The 27,888-nt window shown below is 41.4% G+C and overlaps 2 protein-coding genes across 6 annotated transcripts; both read right to left on the bottom strand.

The window, feature by feature from the left end:
- Positions 1-369: 369 nt before the first annotated feature.
- Positions 370-10,714, bottom strand: rabl6b (RAB, member RAS oncogene family-like 6b). 5 transcript variants are annotated; one of them, XM_027010612.3, is made up of 18 exons: positions 10,582-10,714; positions 9,987-10,052; positions 9,575-9,885; positions 8,850-8,984; positions 7,930-7,977; positions 7,437-7,466; positions 6,709-6,761; positions 6,467-6,558; positions 6,178-6,318; positions 5,941-6,046; positions 5,285-5,388; positions 4,204-4,607; positions 3,083-3,245; positions 2,678-2,887; positions 2,094-2,415; positions 1,697-1,880; positions 1,474-1,532; positions 370-1,075 (listed from the first exon to the last, which is right to left on the bottom strand). In XM_027010612.3, the coding sequence occupies exons 3-18, from the start codon at positions 9,705-9,707 to the stop codon at positions 875-877; spliced, it is 2,385 nt and encodes a 794-aa protein (XP_026866413.2). In that variant the 5' UTR covers positions 9,708-9,885; positions 9,987-10,052; positions 10,582-10,714; the 3' UTR covers positions 370-874. The 5 variants fall into 5 exon arrangements, with proteins under 5 accessions (XP_026866413.2, XP_026866412.2, XP_026866414.2 ...); XM_027010611.3 differs by having other exon boundaries at positions 9,575-10,052; XM_027010613.3 differs by having other exon boundaries at positions 7,443-7,466; positions 9,575-10,052.
- Positions 10,715-19,905: 9,191 nt separating this feature from the next.
- Positions 19,906-27,888, bottom strand: tcn2 (transcobalamin II). The gene is made up of 10 exons (XM_027010620.3): positions 27,644-27,888; positions 27,475-27,548; positions 25,848-26,028; positions 25,415-25,584; positions 24,039-24,191; positions 23,531-23,703; positions 22,884-23,058; positions 22,523-22,703; positions 21,286-21,404; positions 19,906-21,099 (listed from the first exon to the last, which is right to left on the bottom strand). The coding sequence occupies exons 2-10, from the start codon at positions 27,530-27,532 to the stop codon at positions 21,038-21,040; spliced, it is 1,272 nt and encodes a 423-aa protein (XP_026866421.2). The 5' UTR covers positions 27,533-27,548; positions 27,644-27,888; the 3' UTR covers positions 19,906-21,037.

Below are 27,888 nucleotides of genomic sequence, written 5' to 3'. Positions count from 1 at the left end.
AGCTATTTAAGTTTCTTTTGAATATGCGGTAGCTAACAACCTGAGAACTACTCTGGACCTCCTGGATTTCCATATTAGATATATTTTACTAACCTATGTTAAATGTACATGAGCAAGCAACAGAGAAACACAGGCCAACTCAGTTATAACTCAAAAAAAGATTTTCTGACTGAAGCTTGGAGTCATTTCTGAACAAGAAATACAACGTAATTTACAAAGACCTAATTTATAACCTGCAGGACGTATTAAGCGTTACATCCCAAAATAAGCCACTCAAGGAACCAATATGTTTACACAGGTGGTATACAGCATTTTACCTACGCAATACACCAAAATGAAATGTACAGAAAATAACCTGGAGTCATGCACCAAGGTTTGAAGAAACACGCTCTTTACATAAGGACAGTTTATACATCAATGCACTTTAGAGCAAAGAACTGTGGTTTGTTTTGGGAGTGACTATGAAAAGATGACATAAATGAAGCAAAATGTTAAAAAAAAAAAAGGGTGGGGGAGTAGGGGTTGAGAGGATAAGGTAGATAATCCAGCAGGCAGGTAGCCGGTCAATTTCAGGAAGTTGTTCCATGCAGGACGCAGCAGTGGTCAGTATCTTCACTTATTGCAGTTGGAGTGCTGGGAAAAATCTGCCCTCTGTGGTGTAAAAGTGAAGCGAACTAACATTTCCTGTGTTTCCAACAATAATATTCTCTGTCTCTCTCTGTCTCCCTCTCTCTCACACACACACACACAATCACACACACAATCATTACAAGCCGAGTACTGCGCTGCTATGAAACGCCTTTGTTTGCCAGGGGCATGCTGAGGCGAAGAGCACAGATACACACTGCGTGGCCTTCTGATCCCGCGTAGTCCTCTAAAGCTCCTCGTAGTCTCCCTCCTCCCTGGGGACAGACCCTTCCCCTCCGGCCAGGAAGGCCTCCAGGTCGTCCAGCTCCCCTGCCTTCTTGCTCCGGGACTTTTTCTTCTTCTTCTCCTTCTCCTCAGCAGCTCCCGTCACCTCCTCTCGCTCCTTTTTCTTGTGTTTGTGCTTCTTTTTGCTACTTTTCTCTTCATCCTGGAGGAGAGTTAATGATGCTCCTTATACACAGCAGGGCAGAACGTGGGGATGGGACCCTTTCACTTAGAATTTGATTGTTAGATTGACTCTGGTCATAGGTGCTATAACCACTAGCCTTTACTGTTATACTATGGTACAACTGCATTGAGTACAAAACATAAAACAAGAGAAACCCATTACTGACTGGTACTGATACAAACAACAACAAAAACAACAACAACAAATTCCCTCCACATGCATTGCCAAGGGATAGACAATAAAGATACTAGAACCTACTGCACATAGTAGTCTGAGGCCTTAAAACAGGAAAATGACTGTACTAATAACCAAACCAGAGATCACAGAAGCACGTTCTGATTCTGAACAAGTGCACAGAAAGGTTTCACTTATTTTACCTCTTTAGTCTTCTTTTTCTTTTTCTTCTTTTCCTTCGCTCCATGCCTGCTTTCTTTCTCTGCAAAGAGACAGAGCTAGCTCACTTTCCAGCTCATGAAACGTGGGTAAATTCACACCAGATCTGACTGCACTCATCGGTGACCTCAGCATCAGTGAGAGTATGTGAGGGCCTGCACGCTGAGGAGTGGGGGTGGAAGTCTGAGCGCTGCACTGTGGACTTGCCATCTGGCTCCTCACTGCTCTCTTTGCTCTTGGCCGTCTTCTCTTCGATGCCCAGGCCGAAGAGGTCGCCGTCGTCCGTGACCTTGAAGGAGCGCAAAGACGGCTTCAGAGGGTCCGTGGTCTTGACAGGGACGAGGTCATCATCCGAAAGGTCAGAGAGGTTGGCCCTGACAGGAAAGGCCTCCTTCGGGAACAGAAGATGGCATGCAAGAATTCAGTAAATCCCCAGAACAGGACACCAGACCCACTGAGTTACAGCAGAATGAAGACAGCGTGTCATTAAACACACGCTCAACATTTCGAAATACCCCAAATTCTCAAAACTTTTCCTGAAAAAAAAAAGATTATACCCAAGACGCTCAAAATAAAAGAGCCGCCATGGGTGTCGTCATCATACCTTGTTAACCTTCTGCACATGCTCCTCCTCGCTCTCGAAATCGGGGTCGTCCATGACAAAGGACAGCATCTGCTGAGCAACCGGGCCCTCGGGGTCTGTGTCAGAGGAGTCGCCCTGAACTACCCCCACTTTCCTCCTGCCGTGCTGGGCCGCTCGCCCCACTGATCCCCTGGCCTCTGCAGACATCTGTGTGGGCTGGCCAGGGGCCGGAGTGAGGACAGCTGACTCAGCCCGTCTGCTGTCAGTCACCTTCGGCTGGAGTGAAGGTGCAGCTTCCAGGCATTTGGGTGTCTCCACTAGTGTTAATGAATTCAGATCAGCCCTGCAGAAGAAGGACCATTTAAAAATGGACCTTTAAGAATACGGTTTCCTAGACAATGAATAAGTGCTGTATTAAAGTATACATATACAAGTTCTTCTTCATGGAACTTCTGTTTAGATCTAGAACAAATCTGAAAAAGAGTTTAAAAGTCTAGAAAAGTGGCTTATTGTGATGATTCTGTTACGACTAGAAAAGAAATACGTTTTCCTGAAGGAAAAAAAAATATTGGCGATAAAACAATTGTAAGCTGAAATGAGCTTACAGATTTTTGCTGGGTACAAGCTCCAGAGGCGCATCCTGAGCTATGGGAGGCGGGGCCATCTCTTCTCCCTCATCGCTGGATAATGTGATGTCCAGATGTTTACCAGTGTCAGAGGCTCTGGTCTCCAACCGGCTCTGCTCGGCATCGTCAGGATCCAGATCATCTTGGAATCCTGCGACCATGGGGTTGCCCCCTTTCCCTTCACCGTCACTGGCCGAGAGAGAGAGAGAGACAGACAGACACACACACACACAAACATGCACACAGGTTTAGAATAATTCTAAAATAAACAAATAACCATAATCTGACTGCTGCTTTAAAGAACTAGAAAAACAACCAAAAAACCAAATAGTGCATTTGAAATCCTAATTTGGATGCGTTAAGTCAACGCACGGTGTGTCCTACCTGTCGCTGTCCAGATTGGCTGCCTGCAGCTGGGTGTCCATGCTGTGTTTTGTGCTGGAGGGCACACGGTCCTCTAGGAAACTCTTATCCAGTCCCCCGTCAGGCTCAAAGTCGTCCACACTCTGAACTGTGCGTGGTGCTTCTGAGGCTACTGACTCCACCTCTACGCAGAGAATAAACAAACAACAACAAATAAATGCACAAAACCATGGAGTACAATAATGGCTGCATAGGACACATGTTTTTAGCTTAACATTTCAAACCCCTAGAGCCGTTCATATGGCTTAGGATATCCTATAGAGAGGTTGGACTTCACACCAGCACTTACATTTTCTATTGCTCTGAGATTCTTGTCCAAGGTCAGGTGCAGTAAGTAAAACAATACTGTGTATATCTTCAGTCAATATAGTGTATGGTCTGTAAGGCTACAGTAAACTGCATTATCAGAGGTTCCAATGTCATTTCTTATATGCCCAATTTTGTCATTTTGAAATGCAATTGTAATTTTGCAAAATTTATTCTACAGGTCTGTCATTCTTTATAAAAAGCTATAAATTAATAGGTATATGTTTTCTCTCCCCATGAGTTGCCGGGGAGATGGGATGGAATACCCACAGAGGCATAACGGGAAAGGATCTTGTGATATACAGCTGGAAAAACCTCATGATTTTCACGAGCACAAAATCCTTCTCATTCTTTAAAGTATTAAAGGATCTAGCCCAAAGGAAGCACAATCCAAGCGTATGTGCGCGTGCGCACACATATATACATCTGAACTCTCTTCTGAACTCTCTTGAAACGTCTTAAGACCCCTTTACCAAAAACCAGGAGTATCAAGAAACAATTTCACACATCTCACACAGAACTCAAGATCAGACATGCACTATTAAAACAATGAGTTACTAAACCACAAAGCTATATTTATTGTGTGATGTTCAGACTTGTCTATGCAATCTCAAAAAACAACATTTTTCTGTATATATCTAGATAAGAACTGAGAACAATGGAAAACTGGCACGGTGCAGGAGAAAAGCATGCACAACCATGTACCAACATCTGTTGTTATATTCCTTAGACTGCTGCACTGCTTCCCTCTTGCAGCGAGTTTGCTCCGTACTCACCCGGTACGGCTGCTGGGTGTTCCGGGGCAGGGGTTGAGCCAAACAGCCTGGAGATAAAGCTGCGTTTCTGGGGCAGCTGAACCGGAGAGGGGGCCGGCACGGGGGCAGGAAGGGGAGCAGAGGGCAGGCAGGGGGCGGGCCTCTCCGGAGAGCGCGCTTCGGGGGCGACGGGCATCTGGCCCTGCGGGAGGGGCGGTGGAGGGGGTGACGGAGAGGAGGAGGGGGAACGAGCACTCTGCAAAACTCCCACGGCAGGCTGCTGGGGCGTGCCAGGGCTGGAGCTGCCCGTCGAACTGCCGCCTGCCACCACCACGGGAGACTGGGAGCCTGAGGAAGGACTCTGGCCGTTGGCGGCGGCAGGCGAGGTGTAGCCTTTGGCGCGGGACTCGATCATCTCCAGGAATCTGCAGAGTCATTGTGAACATGTTCTTTATCTGAAAAAAAGCTGCTGACAAGTTTTATAAGAACTGTGGTACAAATCAATAAGAACTGTATCACAATCTTCAATTAAAAAAGGACCAGGGAAATAAGGGCCAGGAGGAATTCTAAGGCTTCGGTGCTGAGCACAGTTAATGCGACGACAACTTTAAATACCAAGATTATGATCTCATAATAAATTAATTCCTTCTAGTCCGCTGAGTTTTGCCCCACTCACCCCTTTGCCTCAGTGCTACAAGCGCAGCTGCCTAATTACCGGCCCTCAGATAGTGTTGACAGCGTAAAGTAGATCAGCTTGAGCAGTGCTGCTGGCTCCCAAGTTACTCATGTTGTGGCACGCCCCTCTGAACTTGTCTGCTAATCACCAGGCCCTTTAAGAGTCGCCTCAGTCATGTACAAAGCAGCGATTCTCCAGCCCAGTGCCAGCGGTGCACTTTTTTTTTTATGCATTTAACCTGCTTTAACCCACCTGACTCAGGCCATCAAATCCCTGATAATTAGCTTAGTGGAGTCAGGGCTGTTGGGAGTCTTTGTGCAAGCCTGGGAAAGGAGAGGACTGCTTCTTGAGCACGGAAACACTACACACAGCAGTCGTGGCCTTGCCGGCCTGGAAATAGAGATATGGCTGGCTGAATATGCTTACATTTCATAGTTCTGATCCTCGGTCTCCTGCTGAACTGTGAGCTCCTCCAGAGTGGCATCGATGTCCAGCTGATTAGTCTCCAACTGGCGTAACAGCGTCTCTCTCTGCGCAAGTCACCATGAATAACGGCCACATTAAAAACCAGCCAATTATGCCAGCCCTACAATCCCATAAGCAAGCCACTCTGCGGTGGACTATCTACACCAGGTGAAACAGTATTAGGTAAAACAGTACATTATGTAATGACGTGAACCAGAGAGAGGGAGCTCTGTTAGTGATCTAATTCAGTGGTGTCAAACTCAGGCTCATGAAGGTCTGCTCAGCCAGTGCAGATCTTTGTAATTAGCTGATGAGTAAAAGTAACAGGAACATTAAACCGTGGACCACCCTCCATGACTGGAGTCCAACACCCCCGATCTAATTGCTGCTTGACATTCAAGAGAGTTCAAACAGCATACCTTCATGAAACCTTACACGGGGGTTACATGACAGTGAACCCTGTCTATGCTGAACTGTCTAAATACCCGCTTCTCAGTTTCACAGAAACATTCTAAGGAGTCAATAAGAAAGAAAGACTTTATGCATATCCTGCCATCTCCCTGTAGTGACATTGCCCAGTTATTACCTAGTCACTCCTAGAGTGTGGTTGCACTCACCTGAAGCTGCAAGAAAGGAATGTTGAAAAATCGGTGCAAATATTTCAGGCCGAAGCCATTTTTCATGGACGATTCGGCGTAGTGTATGTAGGAAGAGCCCGGCGGCCTGTTTAGGGCAGGAGAAAATTTGACAAGAAGTGGAGACTTTAATCACCTTTGTGGAGGACAGTACCTGGTGACAATAGGAAACACTTTTAAGTATGAGCATCGATAGGCACACAGGCGTGGTCTCCGCACCTGTTAAGGCTAGTGATGAAGTCTCTGATGTCATCAGGCAGGATTACCCTGTGCTCACCCATGTCTCGATGGTTACCCAGCACGCACACGGGCATGTGAGTTGGAACCCTGGGCAGCTCCCGCAAAACATAGTTGTAAGTCCTGCCCCCCCCCCCCCCCCCAAAAACCCCACACAACACACACACACACACACACACACACACACACACACACCCCCTCCCATGTTTTTTGGTGCGTGTATGTTACTTGCAAAACACATATGGATCTATACAGGGCTGAGGTATTCTACCATTGCTTTGTAATGTCGAACATCATGATGACGCCATTGCAGTTCTTATACACGTCCAAAAACTCGGCATCCAAGGCCATCTCATTCTCAGACTGCAAAATTCCACACATGAAAAACCAAATAAAATAAATTTAGGTCACATTAAATCTTAAATACCACTTAAACCCATTAAACGTTAATTAAGCAGCTAGAGGCTGATCTCGGGAGCAGGTTTGGGGCATGTTTGTGGCAAGCAGCCTCACCTCTTGGGGTTCATTCTCCAGCTTCAGGGTTTCACTCCACTTTTTACTCTTGCCTGGGGAAAGAATAAAAAACCAAAATCCGTTACAATCAACAAAGAGGTGGAAGGAGCAAGGGAGAGTGGTTTCAGACAGCAGTGCAAGACAGCACCAGCGGTCCTGCTCTGCATTTCACATGAAAACAACAACAACAAAAAAAAATAAATTAAAGTGAAGTCTGTGCAGGCAGCTGCTTGTTGGAAATGCATAACAGTACTGAGGTTTACACACAGCAAATGACGACGAGAATGAGCAGCATGCAGTCTGCAGTCACACCAATCCCTACTCACAACCATCACAGGAAAATCTTACCTGAGCAGCAGGAACACTGGTTTTGGAGGGACTGTATTGGATATTTTCTATATATGTGTCAGTCAATAAACGTGAAAACTGTGAGTTTCAGGCAGGACACTGTGTAACGTTAGTCCGATTAATAGGAGCCTGTGCAGAGTGCAATATCGTTGGTGTGTTTCAACATATTGCACACTGTCAGAGACCTGAGGTGAGATATTAGGCTCTAGCTGTCAGGCAAATATGACCAAGACCTGAATCCATCTGAAGTCACCGAGAACATTGCTGGCTATGTTTGCACTTAGATTACACCACACAGCACAAAGGCATTCATACCCATTAGACACAAAGGCCAAACCACAACCTAATGCCTACAGACTCTATGGAGTAGAGTTTCTCACCTATACCTTCAGGAAGAGGGATTTTTTGGCCTGGTCGCACAGTGGAAGCAGAGCAAGAGAAACAACATTAATACACATGAGGTGTGTGTGAGTGTGCGCACGCATGTATGTTTGGGGGAGGGCAGCCAGTCAGTCTGTATGTGGGATGAGGCACCAAAGTGAAACAAGACCATGCTTTAATCATGCATTTGAATGGATGGAGTTGTATGACAGCATGAGGTAGGTAAGCTAGCTTTTACACACTCATCTACCATTACTGTGGTCAGACGACAGACCAAATGTCTGACTACTATACATACATTAATAAACATGCCTATTCTTAAAAGATTGCAAAACTAGAACAGGCAGAATATACAAACAATAAATGTCAATACTGGACTAATAAGGAACTAATTCAGTCAGTCTATGGCAAAAATGCCAAAACACTCGGACTGGGACTTTAATAATGGCTTAAGTGCAGGACAAACACAAATGCAGATGGTGTGAGACTCACCTTTATCCACCACATCCCACACTTCCACCTTCACCACGTCATCTGTAGCTGTGGAGACAGTAAAGGAATGAGAAATCCTGATTCCAATTCCAAAAACAACAAAAAAAGCCTCGTTTTCCCATTTCTTTCTTTTTAAACAGGAATGCACAATTGTTGTTTTAAATTATGATGACAGTCGCATTTAACATCTATAATTGAGAAAAATGATGTTTGGTTACATCACTTTGACAACAGCGGGTTAAAGCTTTTATAATACTGATAATGCAGATTGGACTGTAATTGGGCCTTTGCCAGGGGGCTTGCGACATGCCTTGGCAAATAAATTATTTTTTTAAGCAATAGGTTGAAAACAAATAAAATTAACTATGTCTTATTCAAAGAAGGATAGCAATTCTTAGAATACATACGTGGTTACTGAAGGCCATGTCACATGATTTGCAGGTGACAAAACTGTACCACAAAGGCACATAAAATGGAAAGCTGTTTTGCAACTAAACATAGAATATACTATATGTATAAAGACCCCACAAGAGCAGGACTTTGACTTTCAAGCAGAATCTGTAAAATGAGATATTTAAAAGTTACTGATCTATTCTAGTCTAACAGGCTAGCTAATAAGGTGTAGACCTGGCCTACAAAGAGCTTATTTACCTTGCAGTGCACCTATTCCATCAAATGATTGAACAATTATGCAAAAGGAGACACAAAAACATGACATATTCTAATCTGAAACAGATAAACTGTGCTTGTTGACTGACCACAAGTTCATTGATAATAATTACGTAGGTCTGATATAAACGGTATGATCACATTGCATCAACAGTCACGGCGATAGGCGATGGGAAAGAAAGTGAGAGCAAGGACAATAAAAATCCAAGTGTGAGGTCTTGCGATCGCTGATTTAAAAGGCAACTTCTTACTCTTGTAGTTCCAGTGGATGCTGGTGACTTGGATCTCCTGTGTGGGGATGTACTCTTCCTGGAATTTCCCCCCCTGAAGCCGCTGCCATAACGTGCTCTTCCCCGTGTTCCTGTCCCCACGGATCACAATCTTCACTACACCAAACACACAATCAACAATACATGAGGTTTAAGGAGCATGGAAAACAGACTTACTGTGTCCTTAATGAAAAGTCAATCGTTTGGTGGTTTGGGTGCATTCAGAAAAAATGAAATGGTTGTCTGAACACATTATAGTATGTCCACAGTGTGTGTGTGGAGAGTCTATGGAACAAGTGTGTGCAGTTAAGTGTGTCATATTGAACACTTCTAGGACATTCATAAACAATGGCTCCTGTAACAACTCTACTTGCACTTCTGTACTCATTGAGAATGTAATTTGATTTTGTGTTTCACTTGCTTGGATGTACGAGGGAAAACCCAAACCGGTGAAACATGAGTACCAGTAATAAAATTTCAATGAGAACATCATGGCCCAGTTTTTGTTTTTTTCTATGGCCACAGGTTAAGCTAGTCTGTGGAAGGGGATTACCCACACAAAATCATTTTCACTCTATGGCATCTAGATGCTGGTCTGTACTAGGAAAACTATTCCATACATAATTTTCAAAACTGAAATGGTGTCCTATCTTAGATTATCACAAAAGCCTCATGCCTGAGTGTGTCCTGACAACAGTGCGACTTACTGTTGTATTGCACCCCTTTGGCAAATCGTCTCTGCAGGCTCTGGTTCATGGACTGGAGACCTGCAGGAATGTTCTTCTCCTTTTGCTGGACAAGTGGCTCTGAGCCAACCAGCTTTTTCAGAGCAGAAAACATCTTCACAGGAGGTTGTTAAACTGAAGTTTCTCCAACAGAGGTTTGACACTCAAGGAAAGGGTCGACTTCACCCCAAACTGGCTTTTACAGCCTTAGAGGAGCCATATACAGACTTATAGTCATCAGGATATGCTGATTAAGCATTTCTTTGTGCAAGTGCCATGGTAACATCTGTTTCCTAAATCAAAAGAAACAGAACTCAACAAAGAGCTTATCTTTATCTTTTTAAATTAAGGGGTGACATAACCTGTCCAGACACCAAATTAGTGTTTTTCACACCGTGTCCAAACTTCATCGACCTCAGATGAGAAAAACTATGAAGACAAAGCAGGCAGTTACACAGACCTGTAAAGACAACACAATCTGGTTACTTGGAGGATGACACTTCCTGCTCAGTATCATAACCGGTCTCTTGAACTCTTTTTCAATTAAACATTACATGGGTATTTTTTGCAGAAAACCTGAAATGACGTACGAAGTTGATAACAGACTCCCCTGCCAGGTAAATACACCACTGCACTGCTGCAGTAGGCTACAATTAAGAGTGTCTACTCCTAACGTTAATACAAATTCGAACTGTTCTTTCTTCCAGTTTCTTGCAAATAAATTATTATTAGTAATGAAATCAATATTTTTATATATATTGGATTAAGATAAATAGGAGGTTTTGTACAGACAAAATTATATAACTTCTCCAGAATCGAACGTTTATCCAATAACGCACTGTAATTAGCTAGTTAGCTAGCTATCTCGCTAGCCATCCTAGCAAGCGAGATAGCTAGCTAAGGCTAGTTGGCTCGGTTGATTAGCTAACGTTATGCAAAGTCTATTTTTGTTAGCTATACATCTGTCTATAGAGTAATGTTGTACTTACTTTGAGATCATAGTTCATTCATTGTAAGCACATCGTATTAGATTTTCCCTTAACAAACAGCCAGCCACATCCACAGCGTAGGATACATTACGGACACCTCACCATGCAAATTCCTGTAGTCTTAGGCGCAAAAGAAGTGTGAATCACGAAACCACTAGGTACGCGGCGGGTGTAAACACGTCGATGGCCATTTCAAAAAAGTAGTAAGCTTTATCAAATATTAAAATTCCTAGTGGCGAAATATTTCGTTTATAGTTAGTATACTAACATGGGACCACCCTGTGCAAATCACTTTGTTGAGAAACATTTTTAACAATATACTGGACCTGTACACTTAGTATTTCTGAGATACACTGATGGCATTTTTGATACTGCTATATGCACATTTGAAGAGCTCCAATTGTTTATTTCTTCAAAGTTCCACCCATCACTGTAATAATATACATGGAGTATAGAATATCCTATTCAGTATAACTCTGAACATTCTGGTTTAAATGCCACTATCCCTTATAAACCAACAGACTCCCATTCCTATTGACAATACAAGGCCTACAGAAACTCCATCCCTTACTAACATCTTAAGCACATTTACAGTGAGAATGAAGACTTTCTCCAGAAAAAAAAGGAAATCTGTGAATATTGTGTGAATAACTGGATTTCTTAAGGAAGTCACAGATGATGTCTCTGCTCATGTTTTACCTGTTCAGAGAACAGATGCGCCGATCTATAAATAATCTACTTTTTAGACGACAAGAATTCCTTTGGTGTTCACTCATCATCCTACAAATAAAAACCGTGGCTATTGTATTTAAACTCTTTAATACTATACTTAAATATTATACTATAAATCTTCAAAATCCTCCAGGGTAATGCAGACTGAATCCCTTTTTACAGATCCTCTAATAATATCCTACAACAGAAACATCAAAGACATGTGAAATAAATGACCATTCAGATAATAACTGTGGTACTGTAGTCTGCAACTGCTCTGGATGTGCTACATGTAAATTTATTAACACAACCAATCAAATAACTAGCATAAATGGATCAATTGTCATCACCCACACCTTACCCGGCTTTACGTCAGAGAAACCAAGAGAAGTTTTGCGGATCATTTTGTGGAACACAAACAGACTGTTTTTCCTCACTATCCAGCTAGTTGTTTTCTTTTTGTATGAATTGCAGGCAATAATTAATACTCTTGCAGCTGCTCAACAGATAATTCAATGAAATGGCATAAAGTTGTATTAGCAAACAAAATTAATTACTAATGAACAATTTCAAGTTTGGTTTATTTGTCACGTACATAGTCATACACGGTATAACTCGCAGTAAAATGGTTTGAGAGTGATCTGTCCAAACTGAGGGAAAAGAACAGGGGTACATAAGGAAATCTATATCTATCTATCTATCTATCTATCTATCTATCTATCTATCTATCTATCTATCTTATATATATATATATATATATATATATATATATATATATATATATATATATAACTATGTACAATATATGTATAATATGTATATATACACAATGTACAATGTATATGTGGATATCTGGATATATGTGTATGTACACAATGTACAGTTCCAGCTTACAAATGTACAGATTTACGGTCACATGGTGGTGGTGCTCCCCACAGTTTATCAGTTTCCCTGATTCAGGGCCCGAATGGCCTGTGGGAAGAAGCTCCTCTTCAGTCTCTCTGTCTTGGTCTTCAGGGAGCGAAAGCACTTCCCTGACCTCAACAGAGAGAAGAGCCTATTGTTGGGATGGGTGGGGTCCTTCACAATCTTCCTGGCCTTTGTCTGGCACCGATTGTAATAGATGGTCTGCAGGTCAGGAAGTTCCGTATGAGTGATGCGCTCTGCTGAATGCACTACCCTTTGGAGTGCTTGTCTGTCCTGTTTGGTGCTGTTCCCAAACCAGACTGTGATGTTCCCCATGAGGATGCTTTCGATAGTGCAGGTGTAGAAGTTCCGCAGTACCTTGGAGGGCAGTCTGAAGTCTCTTAGGCGTCTGAGGTGGTAAAGATGCTGACGAGCCTTCTTTGCCAGGGAGTTGGTATGGCGGGACCAGGACAGGTCCTGCGAGATGTGATCTCCAAGGTACCTGAAACTATTTACTCTCTCCACCGTGGTTGCACTGAACCTCACAGGTTGGTAGTGCCGCTGCTGCTTCTGTCTGCAGTCCACAATCAGCTCCTTTGTCTTGCTGATGTTTAGTAGGAGATTATTTTCCTGGCACCAGTTTTCCAGGTGTTTAATCTCCTCCAGGTAGGCCCTCTCATCATTGTCCGAGATCAGGCCCATGACGACGGTATCGTCAGTAAACTTGACAATGATGGTGGAGCTGGAAGTGGCTAGGCAGTCATAGGTGTACAGTGAGTAGAGCAGGGGGCTTAGGACACAACTCTTGAGGAGCTCCAGTGCTGAGGGTGAGGGTGGATGAGACACAATTGCACACCCGTACTGATTGTGGTCTGTCTGTTAGGAAGTTGGAGATCCAGTCGCCCAGGGATGTATGCAGTCCTAGATCCTCCAACTTAGCAGTGAGTAGGGAGGGGATGATAGTGTTAAATGCTGAACTGTAGTCGACAAACAGCATTTTAACATAATTACCCCTCCCTTTGTCCAGGTGGGTCAGTGTGGTGTGGAGCAGATAAAGATAAAGATGCAGCTGTTTTTTTTATTAGTTACATTTTTCCTGTTGTTTATGCTGGCATGTCACGTCATCTCCTAGTCCTTCTTTTCCATCAGTGTAGTCTCCTATCCAGATCCTTCCTCTCCGGAAGGAAAAGGAAGAACGCTGCTGTCTTCACTTCCGGTGCAACGGTTCTCCTCTCCGGCTCCGCTGTCCTCCTTTGTGGAGCTGCAGTGCTCTTTAATGGAACTAGTGTCCTGTCTTTGGAGCAGCAGACCTCTTCTTTGGAGACCAATTCCTCTTCTCCGAAGCTCCATATCGTCTCTCCGATGCTGCATTCCATTTCTTTGGCGCTAGAGGCCCATCCTGTGTTTCCTTCATGGTATTTCTCTTTTCTTTTTGTGTTTCAGCTCTGTTTATAGGTGAGGATTAGTTTATTTAATTCTTTTCAACTATGGGACAGAATTTAGAAAAAAATATGAGATCTCATTTCCTACTTTTGTATGAAGAAATAGTTTGTTTCCATCTAGCTCATTCTCATAATTTCTCTTATCCATAAACATTATTTAATTTTTCCACATTCAGCATTCCACATTTGTGTGTCAATGTTATCATGGTCTATTGTGGTACTCACCCAGAAGTTTGCCTTATTGTGACCCAGTGAATAATGTGGTTTTCCTGGTGCTTTTAAATAATACTTACTTTTACCTTCATTCTCCTGATAAACTGGATCTCTCTTTCTATAGTTGATTTTTCACCTTTTACCCAATGTCCCTCTTTGGGTATTTTTCTTTTTCTCTATATATTTCTCCTTCCCATTCACAGGCTGATGTATGTTTATAAATTTCATTCCAACTATGGTGCTTATATGACTGGAGTGACAATGCGTTCATGAGATGCTAAATTGTCATAAATTCCTATTTTGATATTTATTAGCACTTATTTTCAGTATTCGCCCAGAGGCTGGTTGATAGCTATATGCATATTATCTATGTCATTAGGCGTTAGATATTTAATGGCTTCAGCCTCGAACTTCAACATCCATAAACACCTGATTTGCTGTTAAATAATTAAGGCATATTAGTAGTTATGTTGATGTCATTTCCTACTATAACATGAACTAACATCATAACTATGTACAGGGTTATTTCAACAGATATACAGTTATGATTATATGATTGTATATCATACTGTCCCTGACTGAATGTGAAAAAGCTCCTTAAAAGGTCTCAGACTCATCACTCATCATTTTATAATAACTTACAACTATGTTTTGCGGGAGCTGCCCAGGGTGCCAACTCACATGCCCGTGTGCGTGCTGGGTAACCATCGAGACATGGGTGAGCACAGGGTAATCCTGCCTGATGACATCAGAGACTTCATCACTAGCCTTAACAGGTGCGGAGACCAGGCCTGTGTGTGTGTGTGTGTGTGTGTGTGTGTGTGTGTGGAGTCTGGTTGTTTTCCCTTCCAGGTCCAGTTCCATATCTCGCCGCTTCATGTTTGCAGCCAGTCACGAGACAGGACTCCGTCCGCCCCCGGGAGAGAATGGCGGATCAGGGGGAGGGGCTGGAGAGGAAACAGCGAGATTGGTTAGGAGACGTGTGTGTGTGTGATAGTTCATCATAGTTGACCTGCTGTATGACCTTTTTGCTTCCTGTTTTCACTTTTCTTTTGTCTTTGCACTAATAGTTAGTTTGCAGTTGTATATTTGCACATATTCCACTTTGTCCCTTTTTGTTGCATGTCCACTGGTAAGCAGGGAGTGACTGCCATTTGGTTTGGGGTGTGGGATTGATCTGTGTTTTCCACTTAGGGCATAAGTGTAGTTTTGTGTGCGTCTTTTGTCTGTGTAGGTTTAGTTAGTGTCACTCCTGTCACACTGTCTCTTGTATATATCACGGTCTTGTACAATACATCCGGCTAGCACCGAACAATTTTGGTCTGTTGCGGTCTGATTTAATTTCCACTACTCAATTGTCAAGCCCTTTTCCTCACATTTCCTGTTATGGCCTGGAGCGCAGAAAAGGTCCTAACAAGATGTACAGGTGTGTTAGTACCATGAGATCTGATATTTATTTTTTCACTCATGCAGAAGTGTGTTGGTATTGACCTCGGTCTCGTCCAGGTGAGTGTACACAAGCTCATCCATGGCTTCCAACTGAGCTTCTGCACTCATTATCTTGAACAGGTGTCTTCCAAGTGAAACATTAATAAATATAAACAGATTTTTTGTTTTAGATGCTATTAATTTAGATCACAACCACAGTGATTCATCACATTAACTCATTTTTAACAACAGTTGTTCTTTTCACTTCTGTAGAGTAATATTAAGTAATATTTCCTGATAAAGCTTCATTTGCTGCCAGTGAAACATCAGATGTTAGAAATATGTATATTACAATAAAGATATGTGATGGTAAGATGAAATTGAGTCATGGTAAATGACTCAATCATCAGCAATTTTATGGCCAATCTGTGATCTAGTGAGTAATTTCCATTACTCATTCAGAAGCTGGTCACTGATGGCCAACATGTCTGTCAGGTCAACCTGCATTAGCTCTGTGATGGCTTCAGCCTGAACTTCCATGACATCAATCACCTGGTTTGCTAAAAATGAATTTAAAAAAAACAAACTCGAAGTCTCAGATTCAGCACTCACCATTATATTCAGAGTTTCTTCTCCAGAAAGAATAAGATTTTCAACAAAACATGACTAAAGATTTTATATTTTAGGATGAATGTGGCAATAGTAGATGTGCAATCTTGTAGTAGAAAAAGGTCTGCTGTGTTACAGTTCTAGTTCAAGTTTGGTTTATTTGTCACATACATAGTCATACACAGTATAACTCGCAATGAAATGGTTGAGAGTGCTCTGTCCAAACTGAGTAAAAAGAAAACAGGGGTACATAGAGAAATATAAATAGTTCTGCTGTGTTACAGTATCATTTTGTCACAAATTGATATTAAATGGATGTTTATATATATATATATATATATATATATATATATATATATATATATATATTATATATAATTTATTTATTTATTTCAATCTTTTTACAACCAAATAGGCCACTGATAAATTTGCATGGGCATAGTGATAATAGCATTGCCAGTTTAGGGAATTATTATTATTATTATTATTATTAAACAATTAGCAAATTACCATAAGTATTAGTGAATTTTTAACACTTAAAGCAATAAACACCAGAATGCTACCTAGAACCTATTAAAATAACATGCTAATTAAACCTTAATTAGATTTCTATGAATTTAGGTTATTAATCTATAGTCAATCATTTTTACAGCAAAGTAATGACATGTTTATTGTGCTTTATAATGGAAAATGAAATTATGAGAGATTTTATATACACAACAGATGTTCAATTATGTTCTGATATGGCCAAGAAGATGCAAATCGTGTAGAAGTGTCTAATTTGGACTTTACTGAACTACAAAATAAAACTTTAAAGGAACAAGGTCTTAAATGATCCCAAGTGACCCTAAAATATGGTGTTACCATATATTAATTTGCTCACTCAGACGATGGGTGCTCTCTGTCTCAGTCTCATCCATTATAGCTTCCTCCATCTCGCCAGTGGTACCAAAGTTCTCTTGTAACGGAGTTCTTCAGTTCTCCTGTGACTCTCTAGAAGCATTCTGAAAGCTGGCAGATTGAGGAGCTGTTGGCAGGTCTTGAACATCAGTCTCTTCCTCTCTTTGGTGACATCTGGTTTGCTTTGCGTTCTTCAGCTTCTTTCCAAATCCACTATACGTTCTTTTTCCCGCCAGATCCTCCATTTTCTTAGATTCCACTTCTGCTTCTTTTGATTTTCGTAACTCCATCTCTCTTGGATTTTTGCTCCTTATTTGTATGTAAATTGATAATCATCCTTGATGCCTCCAGCGTACAAGCACCAGAAGCAGCTCATTTTTGCAGCTGTCCTCTTCGGCATCGTTACACAGAATGTTTTAAAATGATACTATGCATGAGATATTTATATCTGGGCCATTATGGCTTGAGGTGACACCTTTATGAAATCACTTCAAAGAGCGTATACTGAGATATAGAGCAGAATTGCAGGTGTTCAGATGTGAATGCTGATTCATAATGTGCAAATACAAGTCATACTCTACACTTACTCACATTTTTTTCCTTAATATTTTCTTAATATTCAATTTTTTTTTTAATTTTGTGCATGCAAGAAGGGCCAGACGCGTGCAAATAAGTCAATAGTTTAAGCAGGTAAATCCAAAAATCAGAGCCAGAGAGAAACAATCCTGAAAGCAACCAAATACTAAGGGGTCATCCAGAACTAGGTAAAACACAGGGAGTTCAGGAACCAATGAATAACACTCAGAGAGAGAGAGAGAGAGAGGGGGGGGGGGGGGGGGGGGTGTTAAATACACAGGGTAATGAGGACTAGCAATGCACAGGTGATACAAATGAGAAGGTAAAAACCAAAACAAGAACTGGAACGAGAATTGGGTAAATGAACCAATGACATGCGACACGGAGACCACAAAGACAGGGACACTAGGAGTGGCCAACCATGACAATTACTTTTCACTGACATCTGTAATTGCTGAACAACATGGGTGTTTATCTATTAGCGCTAAAAACTCTTTTTAAGACATGGCGGAATAGTTACTGACATGTGGCAATTCGGACGAGATTAAAATAACCTGGTACGTTTGCCGATCGTTTTATAGTAGGTAAAAGACGCAGGAAGAACGCGCAGTCCGTAAAAAAAATGACTTGTCATTTCAGATTCAGACGGGATTAAAATCACTGAGGAGCATATGTAATACATAAGGCATACAGTTTAAATTGCAACATGTTACGGGTGGCTGGCAACGCCAGCGTGCTGCCACAAGAGAGAAGCAACGAGCTGGGATCTAATCGTTGCTCGTTAGCCTGATCTCGTTCAGGTGGCCCCACCCTATATAACAGTTTCTCAAACGCCACTCTGTCTAATCGTTAATCGTTATTCTCAAGTACGAGATTCTCCGTTTGTCTTTCTCACCTGTTCTATGAGGGACCGTCATCCCTTGCGTTTGTCTAAAGTTGTTTCTTCTGGCGAGGTTTCTACTTTCTTTTAGTCGTTTGTCTTAGCCCCAGTTGTGTCTCCTCTCCCAACCACTGAGTTATGGCTAGAGTCTGGTGGGTGTTCAGTCCCTGGACCTGGCAAGTCTAGAGGTGCTTTGAACCAGTTGTGGGGTTTTTTTTAGTTAGAAGTTTCTGGGAGTTTGCTCACCTATAAATCCATCCCATCAGTTTGTGTGAGCTCCCAGCTCCCTTCCTGCCCTCTGACTCTACATCTCCATCAAGCACTCACCAAGTCCTTCTCCCTTTCACAGTAGTGTAGTGGGTAGAGTCGTCTACCCTTAGTCCTCCACTCATTCGGTTCAAACCTTCTCCCTTTCACAGTAGTGTAGTGGGTAGAGCCGTCTGCCCTTAGTCCTCCACTCCTTCGGTTCAAACCTTCTCCCTTTCACAGTAGTGTAGTGGGTAGAGCCGTCTGCCCTTAGTCCTCCACTCCTTCGGTTCAAACCTTCTCCCTTTCACAGTAGTGTAGTGGGTAGAGCCGTCTACCCTTAGTCCTCCACTCATTCGGTTCAAACCTTCTCCCTTTCACAGTAGTGTAGTGGGTAGAGCCGTCTGCCCTTAGTCCTCCACTCATTCGGTTCAAACCTCCCTTTCACAGTAGTGTAGTGGGTAGAGCCGTCTGCCCTTAGTCCTCCACTCCTTCGGTTCAAACCTTCTCCCTGCTACTCGATTTCCTTTCATGTTTTGCATCTTTTCTCATTTCACCTTCCTTACTCAGCCTCATCTGCATTGGGGTCCATCTAGGAGGTCCTACCACCAGGGGTGCAGGCTTTTAGGGTGCTTCACCTCTGATCACCATAACAGCACTACTGCCACATCACAGCAGCCAATACTAGTGTAATAACCTTTCAAAGAAACATGCAAAAACAACAACAACAAGTGATTCTGAGTGGGCGTATTACTGAAAAGTTATACACAGCGTGTGATCTAATTAAATGAATTCAACAGAAACAATACAAATCTACTAAGCCAATACTATTAAATCTAAGACTAAAAGCAACTATATCTAGAAGATAGTGTGTCTCTAATCTAAAAAAATATTTAAAAAAAACCCCAGAATGAGAGTAAATAAAGTAGCTGAACAACCTCTAATTGCCCACACTTATACACAACAACGTAACTACACAGTCGTAATTTACACTGGGCACAATGGGAAACATGTCCACATCATTTTGTGAAATGGCAGATTTTATCTCCATCACTTGACATACTTTTTTCAATAAATATATAATCTCTTTTAGTCAGTAAAAGACGTAGGCTATTATGTTCTTAATAACACAATCCGAAATCGCGGTAATATTTTTAAATAACAGTGCTGATACTTATTGCATTGTTAAATAAGTGTTCAATGGCCATAAAACCTTCCGGGAACCTCTTTCCTTATGTCCAAGCATAGATTTCTTGCGTGCCCGAGGACTTGATTTCTTAAAGAGAACACGAATCTGATGAGCAGATGCATTGATTGCACTCGGTCCGCATTCTTTTCCTTAGCCCTTTTCAAAGCAAAGTTATGCCCATTGTCCTAGAACAATTCCATAACGAATAACGTGTTCATAAGGAGTACAAGCAGGCGATTTATTGATTCTGATCAGTGACAATTGTAATAACTCTTCAGCGGCATTGACAGCGGCAATTGTATAATTTCACTCATTGTTATTTAACAGATAATATAAGACAGCAATAGTTTTAGTACAAAAGGAAGGTTCAGAGATTTAATATTTGACCCTTTCTTCAGATTTGGGTCTCTTTTTTTATATACGTGAATACCACACTTGTGAGTCTGGCTGAAATAATCTTTGCCTCCTGTAAATTGTATATTTGTTAAATAGATAGCATAGCTAAACTAGTATGATATGCTAATTTTATCTATGTAACAGTGGTCGGCTAGGTAAGTGCATTAATGACTTCAGGAATGATCTACCTTTCTAGTAGGTACTTTTCATGCACTGCCAACTGGGGTTCTCTTGCTGGTAAATTAGGACAAGATTACAGAGTTGAGTAAAAACGAACAAATTCACTTAATGTGGACAGCTTTACACGGTGGGCTGCTGCATGCCTGGAAACGAGGGGGCTCTCCATGAGTGTTACTACCAGTTAGGTTGTATCTAAGCCAGTCTACAAAAAGCTGCATGTGTAACTGTGACCTGAATGTTAGTTAACTTCAATGTGTCATATGTATCTGTGACAGCGTGTCTTGATGGTTTGTGTTGTTTAATAAGAGTTACTTTTAACCTGCTCACTTCTTTTAAAACGGAGAATGCACAGGTTCGGCATTCTGCTTCATCTGCTACCCAAAACATCAATGTTCACTCAGAATGGCCGTGTAAGAACTAAATAAGGTCCCCAATCAACTTCAATTAAAACAATAATGAGATCATAATTTGCATTGTTTACTTTTTGCTTTTGGTGGGCCTGTGTGCATTACGTTTGACTTGATATGGCATTTGGCTTACCATTTCTGACCAATTCTTTCTTGCACACCTTTCTCATGAAAACAGTGCAGAAGGGCCCACTTCCTACCAAAACTAATCTGATAAAACACTAAAGCACAAAGGACATTCTGATTCGTATTACTAATTAGCTTCTTGTGAACCTCCCAGGAAACACCACTGAGGTTCTTGACATTGTTATTGTTAAAATAAACTAAACCTGTCTTTTCAAAATCCATCGTCATCAGGCACCGCTTGGAGCTCTCAGTAGTCAATGTTCTTGATTGTGATCTTCTGGTCTGCATCAATCTTGTAATCCCCCATGCCTAGTCAGAAAAGTGTAGCTTTGAGAATGGATACAATATTTCACACTATAGTTTAACTTTTAATGCCTCAAACAGGTTTGTGGCATTATTACTATTAATGTAGTATGTGCTAATTTGTTTATGAACAGGCCTGTATAGACTGTGTGTTTATACATAAATTACTGCGAGATGCTGTGTGTTTCTAACCCTCTTTCAAAGCATTGCCATCTGAAGAAATCTTCCAGTATCTGCGGTCAGACTGACGTGCCCACTCCCCGTTAACTCGGCTGAGGAAGGGCCCCCACAGACTCTCCTCCTTTTCAAACCTATAGCACAGAGGGCAAACGAACACAGGTTCAATGGAATATCACTGACCGAGTTTTCTTTAACAGACAACACCCACCACAAGCCCTCTAATTAGCATTCAATACCGCCAGTCAAGTTTGTTAACTTCCGTAACTGCTACTAATATTCCATCTTAGGAAAAGGTCAGAACATGAGTACATCAGTGCTTTACCTAACACAGTAAAGTAATATTTTACCTATGAATTATCACTTTTTCAAAGCCCCAGAGAGCATTACATAAAAGAATTGTGTTAGCTAATGAGTTCTGACTTCCTAAACAATATGGGCAAAAACACTACACTGTGATTATATTACTACATACCACAACTGTGATATGCAATTATAAAATGCACTCATGAATTCTTCATGGTTAAAGACTGGCCTGAATTACTATGACCGAAATTATTTATTTTTGTGGAATCATCTGAATTGTGTGATTCACCCGAAATTGTTATGAATTTGGCCCAGCCCACTAGTTTTACCCAGACCGAGATCACCTTCTCCTGAGTACCACACCTGTTCATCTCCATCTGTTCCCTTTTAAAGACTCCCATTCTCCCAGACCTCTTTGCGATGTATTGCTATCCTAGTATGCATGCCAAGTGTTCCCTTCTCCTGTTGTATTTTCTGGCTACTGACCTCTGTTTCTTCCCCAGACTATGCCTTGCTCCCAGTCCTTTGTTTGACTGTGGTCTCTGCCTGCTGGTTCTGACCTGGATTTGACTGACTACTCTCTGCATCTTGATCCTACAAACTCCTCAAACAGTCCCGACCTGTATTGCGATCCCATGAAAGTCTTCCGCATTTGGATCCAAACCTACCCGTGTCCTAGCGTTCCTGACAAAAACAGATCTGGAATAGATCTGTCCGATATTGGCCAGGATGCTCACAACCATAGACTCTTTATACAATATCCAGCCTACGCTCACAACAGGCTTCAAAAAGATCTGTGCTTGTTTAGCCTGATTGATTATTTTGCTTATTGAAACCATCATCACAGAATTCAGTATTACAAAGTTCAATACCCTTCTAGCTTTCATTTACTGACAGTAAAGTTAGCATTTATAATTTTTTTTAAATACTCAAAAATGAGACTAACGTGAAGCCTATCTGCTGATCCTGAAGCAGTGTGAGGGCCTTGAGTAATGAGGAGCCGCTGGGAACGTCTACCAGGAAGTCTGAGATCAAGCCAGTGGCTTTCACCACCTCCACATGCACATGCACAAGGACGTTGGATTGAACTTCTGGTTGGACAGGAAGGACATTCCAAATGAGAGAGTCTGTTCAGGAAAAAAAAAACAGAGTCAGAAATGAAACAGACATTAGATTAGGTTCACATTAATCACAAGGCACTTTGCCAGAGCTCTCATGGATTTCCCACTATGTTTCCATTTCTATTTGGCAATGTCACTGGTTTGAATTGGTCTGCTGGGGTTGTGGGTGCGGCTAGTTGTCCTCACCGTCTTCGTCGTGGCAATCCTTGCTCTTCAGATCAAGGTAGGAGCGCTGTTGGAGTGCTGGCAGGATCTGGGAGATGGCCATAGGGTTGTGGTAGGTGCCCTTCCTAGCATCCGCCCTCATAGCTTCCACAGAGTTGGCGTGCTCTTTCACGTAACTGCCCATTGCCAACAAGGCCTGAAATATGTAGGGGAGGTACTGATGACATTCTGCTTGCTGAAAACTTTGTATAAATATTCTTAGCTCCATGACATGGAGGGTATGCAGTGAGAAATGCTGGGTGCTGGTGACAGAAGCTGTCCCGCTTTTTTTTTTTAATCAGGATGCATTTTACAATTTTATTCTTCAAATGCTGGATTTTTGTAGGTTTTAGATCAAAGTAATAATAACATAGATAAAGTAATACACCACAATGTCCGTATTTTCAGTTGTTAAACTCAGAAAACGAAAGGAAAACTCAAAGCTACTCAGGTATGAAACTACTTAAGCTGCAGTATTTACACTCTATGAAGTGTGAAAATGACACAGCTAATAGTCTCTTTCCATCCATTTAAATGCATTTCTGATCTGACCAGTAATGACCGAGAGGGGCCCAGAGGAGCACATTTACTGCAGAGAAATCTTGACACACCTGAACCCCACCGCTTACCTGAACAGCCAGTCCGGTGCTGAACTCGTTACCCATGTGGCCGTCGGCTCGCTCAGACTCCAGAAGCTTCTTTTTGATGGTGGCCAGAGCCTTGTTCAGCTCTGCCTCATTGTTCACTGTGGTTCTAGCATCTTTCAGGCATTGCAGGGCCATCCCTGCCATCGCATGTGAGTCTAAGAAGCGTAAAAAAGGGATTCCTGCTTATAAACTGTACTACATGTCCCTATAATTAAAGGCATCATACAACAAAAGAACATTTTAAAATGATAGATTCAGTATCAAGTTGAACATTCTAGACTAGAGGTAAGATGACCTTAGTATTATATGGCTTTTCGGTTTCTGTAATGACACATCACACTTACATCAAATGCACAACATATATATTTTAAACATTTATGTGGGGTGAAGCAGAATCTCTAAACACCCAGGGGTGAGGGATGTCATTGCAACTTAAATACAATATAAAATATGTTTAAACTGTATAATCTGGTAAATTTGATAAACTCACCTATACATAAGGAGACATCATGCTTGATTTGCCCATGCTGGACAGCGTGGATGAGCTTATGGCTGATGTGGGAACTGACCCTGACGCCACTCACACACAGAGCCAGAATACCCAGAGAGTACTGGTAGTAGTTGGTTTTGGGTCGTTGCTTAGCTGCGGAAAAGAATAAACAGAAAAAAACCTTTGGAACAGTGGAGTTAACAACAGTAAAACATGAAAATGAATCAGTTTATTTTGCTAGTGCTCCTCCCAACTTGTAGGACTGGGGTGGATCTAAGAACGAGATGTGTGCAACAAAACATTTTAAATTAACAAACATTATATTTTGCTTCAGCTCTCGAGGAGGCTGGAACCGAAATGTAACAATGAAAACGGGGCTTTCTTAAATATGAGAATATTTATTATTATCTTTATAGTGCTATAGTGACATCACAGCACATTTTCTTTTACGTAGTCCGCAGCGGACCCGATGAAACAATTCTCATATACCTCACCGCACAAAGTCCTGTTAATACAAAGGTCATGGGTTGAGTTCCCAGAGAATTTACATGCTGTGTACTGAGCAATGTATACAAGTTGCTCTGGATAAGTGTCTGCTGAAAGTGTAAAAGTAATCAGGTGTATGAACATAATGTCATGTTTAATTACCCTGTGTAGTAAATCTTTTGCTATCAAACACTTTCTGAAATCTATAATCCCCTGATATCACCAGAAACATGGTAGCTTCCCTACAGATATCTTTGCCAAGTTGATAATATAGTCCTTCTTTATTTATTGTTTTGGAGGCTTTTAGGTTTAAGGCTTGTGTTCAGGAAGTGATTTGTTCAGTCAAAATCATTCCACTTTTTTTAGCCCTGAAATCATTACAGTTTTGTTTCAGCAATTTATTTCACATCATTGTCCTGGTCCAAGAAGAGGCACCACCCACTTTCTTGAGCCATTTGGTTCGAAGAGGCAGTTAATGTTTGTGTACACTTCAAAATGTATCCTGTGATGTTGATAGCAGTAATTTCCTCAATACAGGCTCATGAGTACATGCTATAACGTTTCACAGATTAGGTGGTAAGCTCTGAATCATGCGCAGCTCCATTTCTCTCCCTTTCCAGGCACTCTGGCACATGTTAACTTGAAAACATTTGTCACTGTCCATCTACAAACTGTGACAGCTGGAAAGGGTAAAGGGAAGTGTTTTTTTTTTTTTTTTTTAATTAATCTATGACTACTGCTGCTGTTGCCAACCTGATCTTGTATAAGGGATTGAAAAACTAGACAGATTCATGAGATATTTAAGGAAACACAGATCTTTCAATGTTTGAGGGAGAGAGACAATATATAACAACAAACACCAATAATAATAATAATAAAATATGACCCACATGCAATGTTCCTTTTCTCTGTCTCCAGCTCCTTCTTGAGGTGTGTGAGCAGGGGTTCGCTCATCTCGTTCACAGACAGCGTGAAGCTGCTCAGGTCTTGGCAGGAAGCCTTCAGTGCCAGCACATACAAGGCCAGACGGCCCACAACCGGTTTCATGTCATTGATAGAGCTAAAAAGAAGTGATACAAAACCCATCACCACACACAGGATTATACACCAAGATGCAGAGGGGATTCTGTTTTCATTAGGGATGTGAGGCATTGCCTCATCACTGGCAGATGACTGCTTAAAGTCACAATAAGGGGCACTGGATACTATTATTCAAGTGATATCGAGTACCAAAATGATACGTACTCATTAAATAGCTTTCTAAGTGGGAGCTTTTTTGGGCATAGCCAAGTGTGACAGAAACAGCATCCAAGAGCTGTTTACCTCTGAATGTCATCATGCAGTTTGGTCTTGAGCTGATTGAGGTTCTGGCTCTCCTTGAGCAGGTTGTGGTGGGTGGACAGGCGCAGGGCGATATGCACACTGGGGTTGGGCAGAGAACCTGATGCTTCAGTGGATTGCAGGAGCTCCTTATTCAGCTGGAGGAGGAGCTCGTCTCCTGATGCTGCGAGGGGGGCAGTGGAAGAGGAAACCACGAATAGAAAGTAAGACACATACACAGAATCTCTATTCAAACAGGAACACTGCAGTAAAGAGCAGACTGGGATGGGCCACAGTCATGTGGACAGAGATGCCAACATGCTTTTTTCTCCCTCTTTCTCCCCTTTTCACACCCTTTTCTCCTACTTGGCATGAGAAGTAGCTGAGTCATATAAACAGCCAAAGTGAGAGTATTTTGCTATGTCCTAATAAACGTTCCCTAAGGATTTACGAGTGAATGCTCACTATAATGTCAATGGGTTCATCGACCTCTCACATATGACTGATTCACACTGCTGGTTCAGCAGTACAGCAGTCCATGGTCATTATTCTTAAAAGCAAAGTACAGAGGAAAAAATGTTTCAGCCCAAAAGGGCTCCATTATTGCAAAATTGTAAGGCACGGCAAGTTTATTTGTATAGCTTTTATACACAGTGGTAATTCAAAGTGCTTCACATAAGATATAGAATAAGAGAATAGCAGATTTATTATTAAATCTTATTACATCCTGAGATCCATAACCTTGGGAAGGTCTTTGCCAAAAAATTAAAATAAAATGTTACAAATACAATTTATTAAAATAAAATAAACATGAACTATAATTTGATTTCTCTAAATTAACTAAAGATTAAAGAGATAAAACCTGAATTAATTTAAGTATGATTAAACATATATAGACTAAACAGAAATTAAAAAAAAAGAAAACTGTGCTTAAAAGTGAAAAGTGCAGTGCTACAGGATCTGAGGGAACAGTGCTTAAGCTGAGCTGAAAGACTGGCCAAATGAGGAAACTTTTAGTTTCAACTTAAAAACATCTAGTGTATATATGTTATGCACTCTTGATATCCCCTGACAAATAGTACCATTCAAAGACAGCATATAGCTGAATGCTACCTCTCCGTGCTTAGTTTTTACCTTAGGCAGGACGCATCTACTTAGTGATGTGCTCAAGGCACTTACAAAGAGAGCTGAGGGGATTGTAGTTGTCTGAGGACTAAGTAAATCCAAATGTTGTCTGCATAGCTGTGGTAAGATAGCCCAAAATCTTGCATTATTTGGCCAAGAGGAAGAGGATGCATGTAGTTAAGAACTCTGCACATTTATACAAATGCCTTGTACAAACTTTGACACAGCTAACAAAATGAATTTAATATACTGAGTGCGATCTAACCAGGCTACATAAGTCTATGAATGCAAAGGTCATAGGATATTTTAAATCTGTAATTAAATATTTTACCTCATTTCACCAGTAAACCAGTTTTTAAGTAACATAATTGTATTACCATCTTAGACTTCAAGTACTGAATTAGATGAGTTTCCAATAATGAATTAGTTGCTCTGAATCACATCTTATAAATACAGAATTCATAGCGTCAGAGAAAAATACATTTAATGCAGTAATTTTTAATACCACATGCCGTCTTTCCTGCTGTCAGAGCAATCAGCGCCACCGCAACAAAAAGAATCATGTTCACTTGGGTTGATCTACAAAAGAAAATCAAACACTAAGTATAGTACAGGCGCTTAATTGGTAGTAAACCCGGGAATAACAAAACAGACTTATTTGTCCCAAGACTTACATTTCCTTCGCACACCAGGGCCACAGAATGGACGACGGAACTGTAACACTAGTGTCTAACACAAAAGTTAAACTTATCTCCCATTTATCACATGACTAGCTAACAAAGGCGGAGTTAATGGAAATGGACATGAAAAAAACAAGGGCAGATTTTAGCATAAACAGACGTCTGTAGAATTATTGTTATTGTTTTATCTTCGCATGTTACAAGCTTCTGCTATCTGTATAACGCTACCAAGCTTAGCA

The sequence above is a fragment of the Electrophorus electricus genome, chromosome 5 (genome assembly GCF_041902795.1).
Source record: "Electrophorus electricus isolate QZ-2024a chromosome 5, ASM4190279v1, whole genome shotgun sequence".
Lineage (NCBI taxonomy): Eukaryota > Metazoa > Chordata > Actinopteri > Gymnotiformes > Gymnotidae > Electrophorus > Electrophorus electricus.
The sequence above is the reverse complement of the archived record's forward strand: the minus strand, read 5'-3'. Positions and strand labels throughout refer to the sequence as shown.

Coding starts and splice junctions, on each gene's coding strand:
- tcn2 (XM_027010620.3), bottom strand. CDS start 27,532: ATGATTCTTTTTGTTGCGGTGGCGCTGATTGCTCTGACAGCAGGAAAG. Junction 23,059..23,530: donor GCACCGGACTGGCTGTTCAG/GTAAGCGGTGGG, acceptor TACATATTTCAG/GCCTTGTTGGCAATGGGCAG. Junction 21,405..22,522: donor GATCAGCAGATAGGCTTCAC/GTTAGTCTCATT, acceptor TCTGTGCTATAG/GTTTGAAAAGGAGGAGAGTC.
- rabl6b (XM_027010611.3), bottom strand. CDS start 9,707: ATGTTTTCTGCTCTGAAAAAGCTGGTTGGCTCAGAGCCACTTGTCCAG. Junction 6,319..6,466: donor TTCGACATTACAAAGCAATG/GTAGAATACCTC, acceptor GGGGGGGGGCAG/GACTTACAACTATGTTTTGC. Junction 2,416..2,677: donor CTTGTACCCAGCAAAAATCT/GTAAGCTCATTT, acceptor CTTCTTCTGCAG/GGCTGATCTGAATTCATTAA.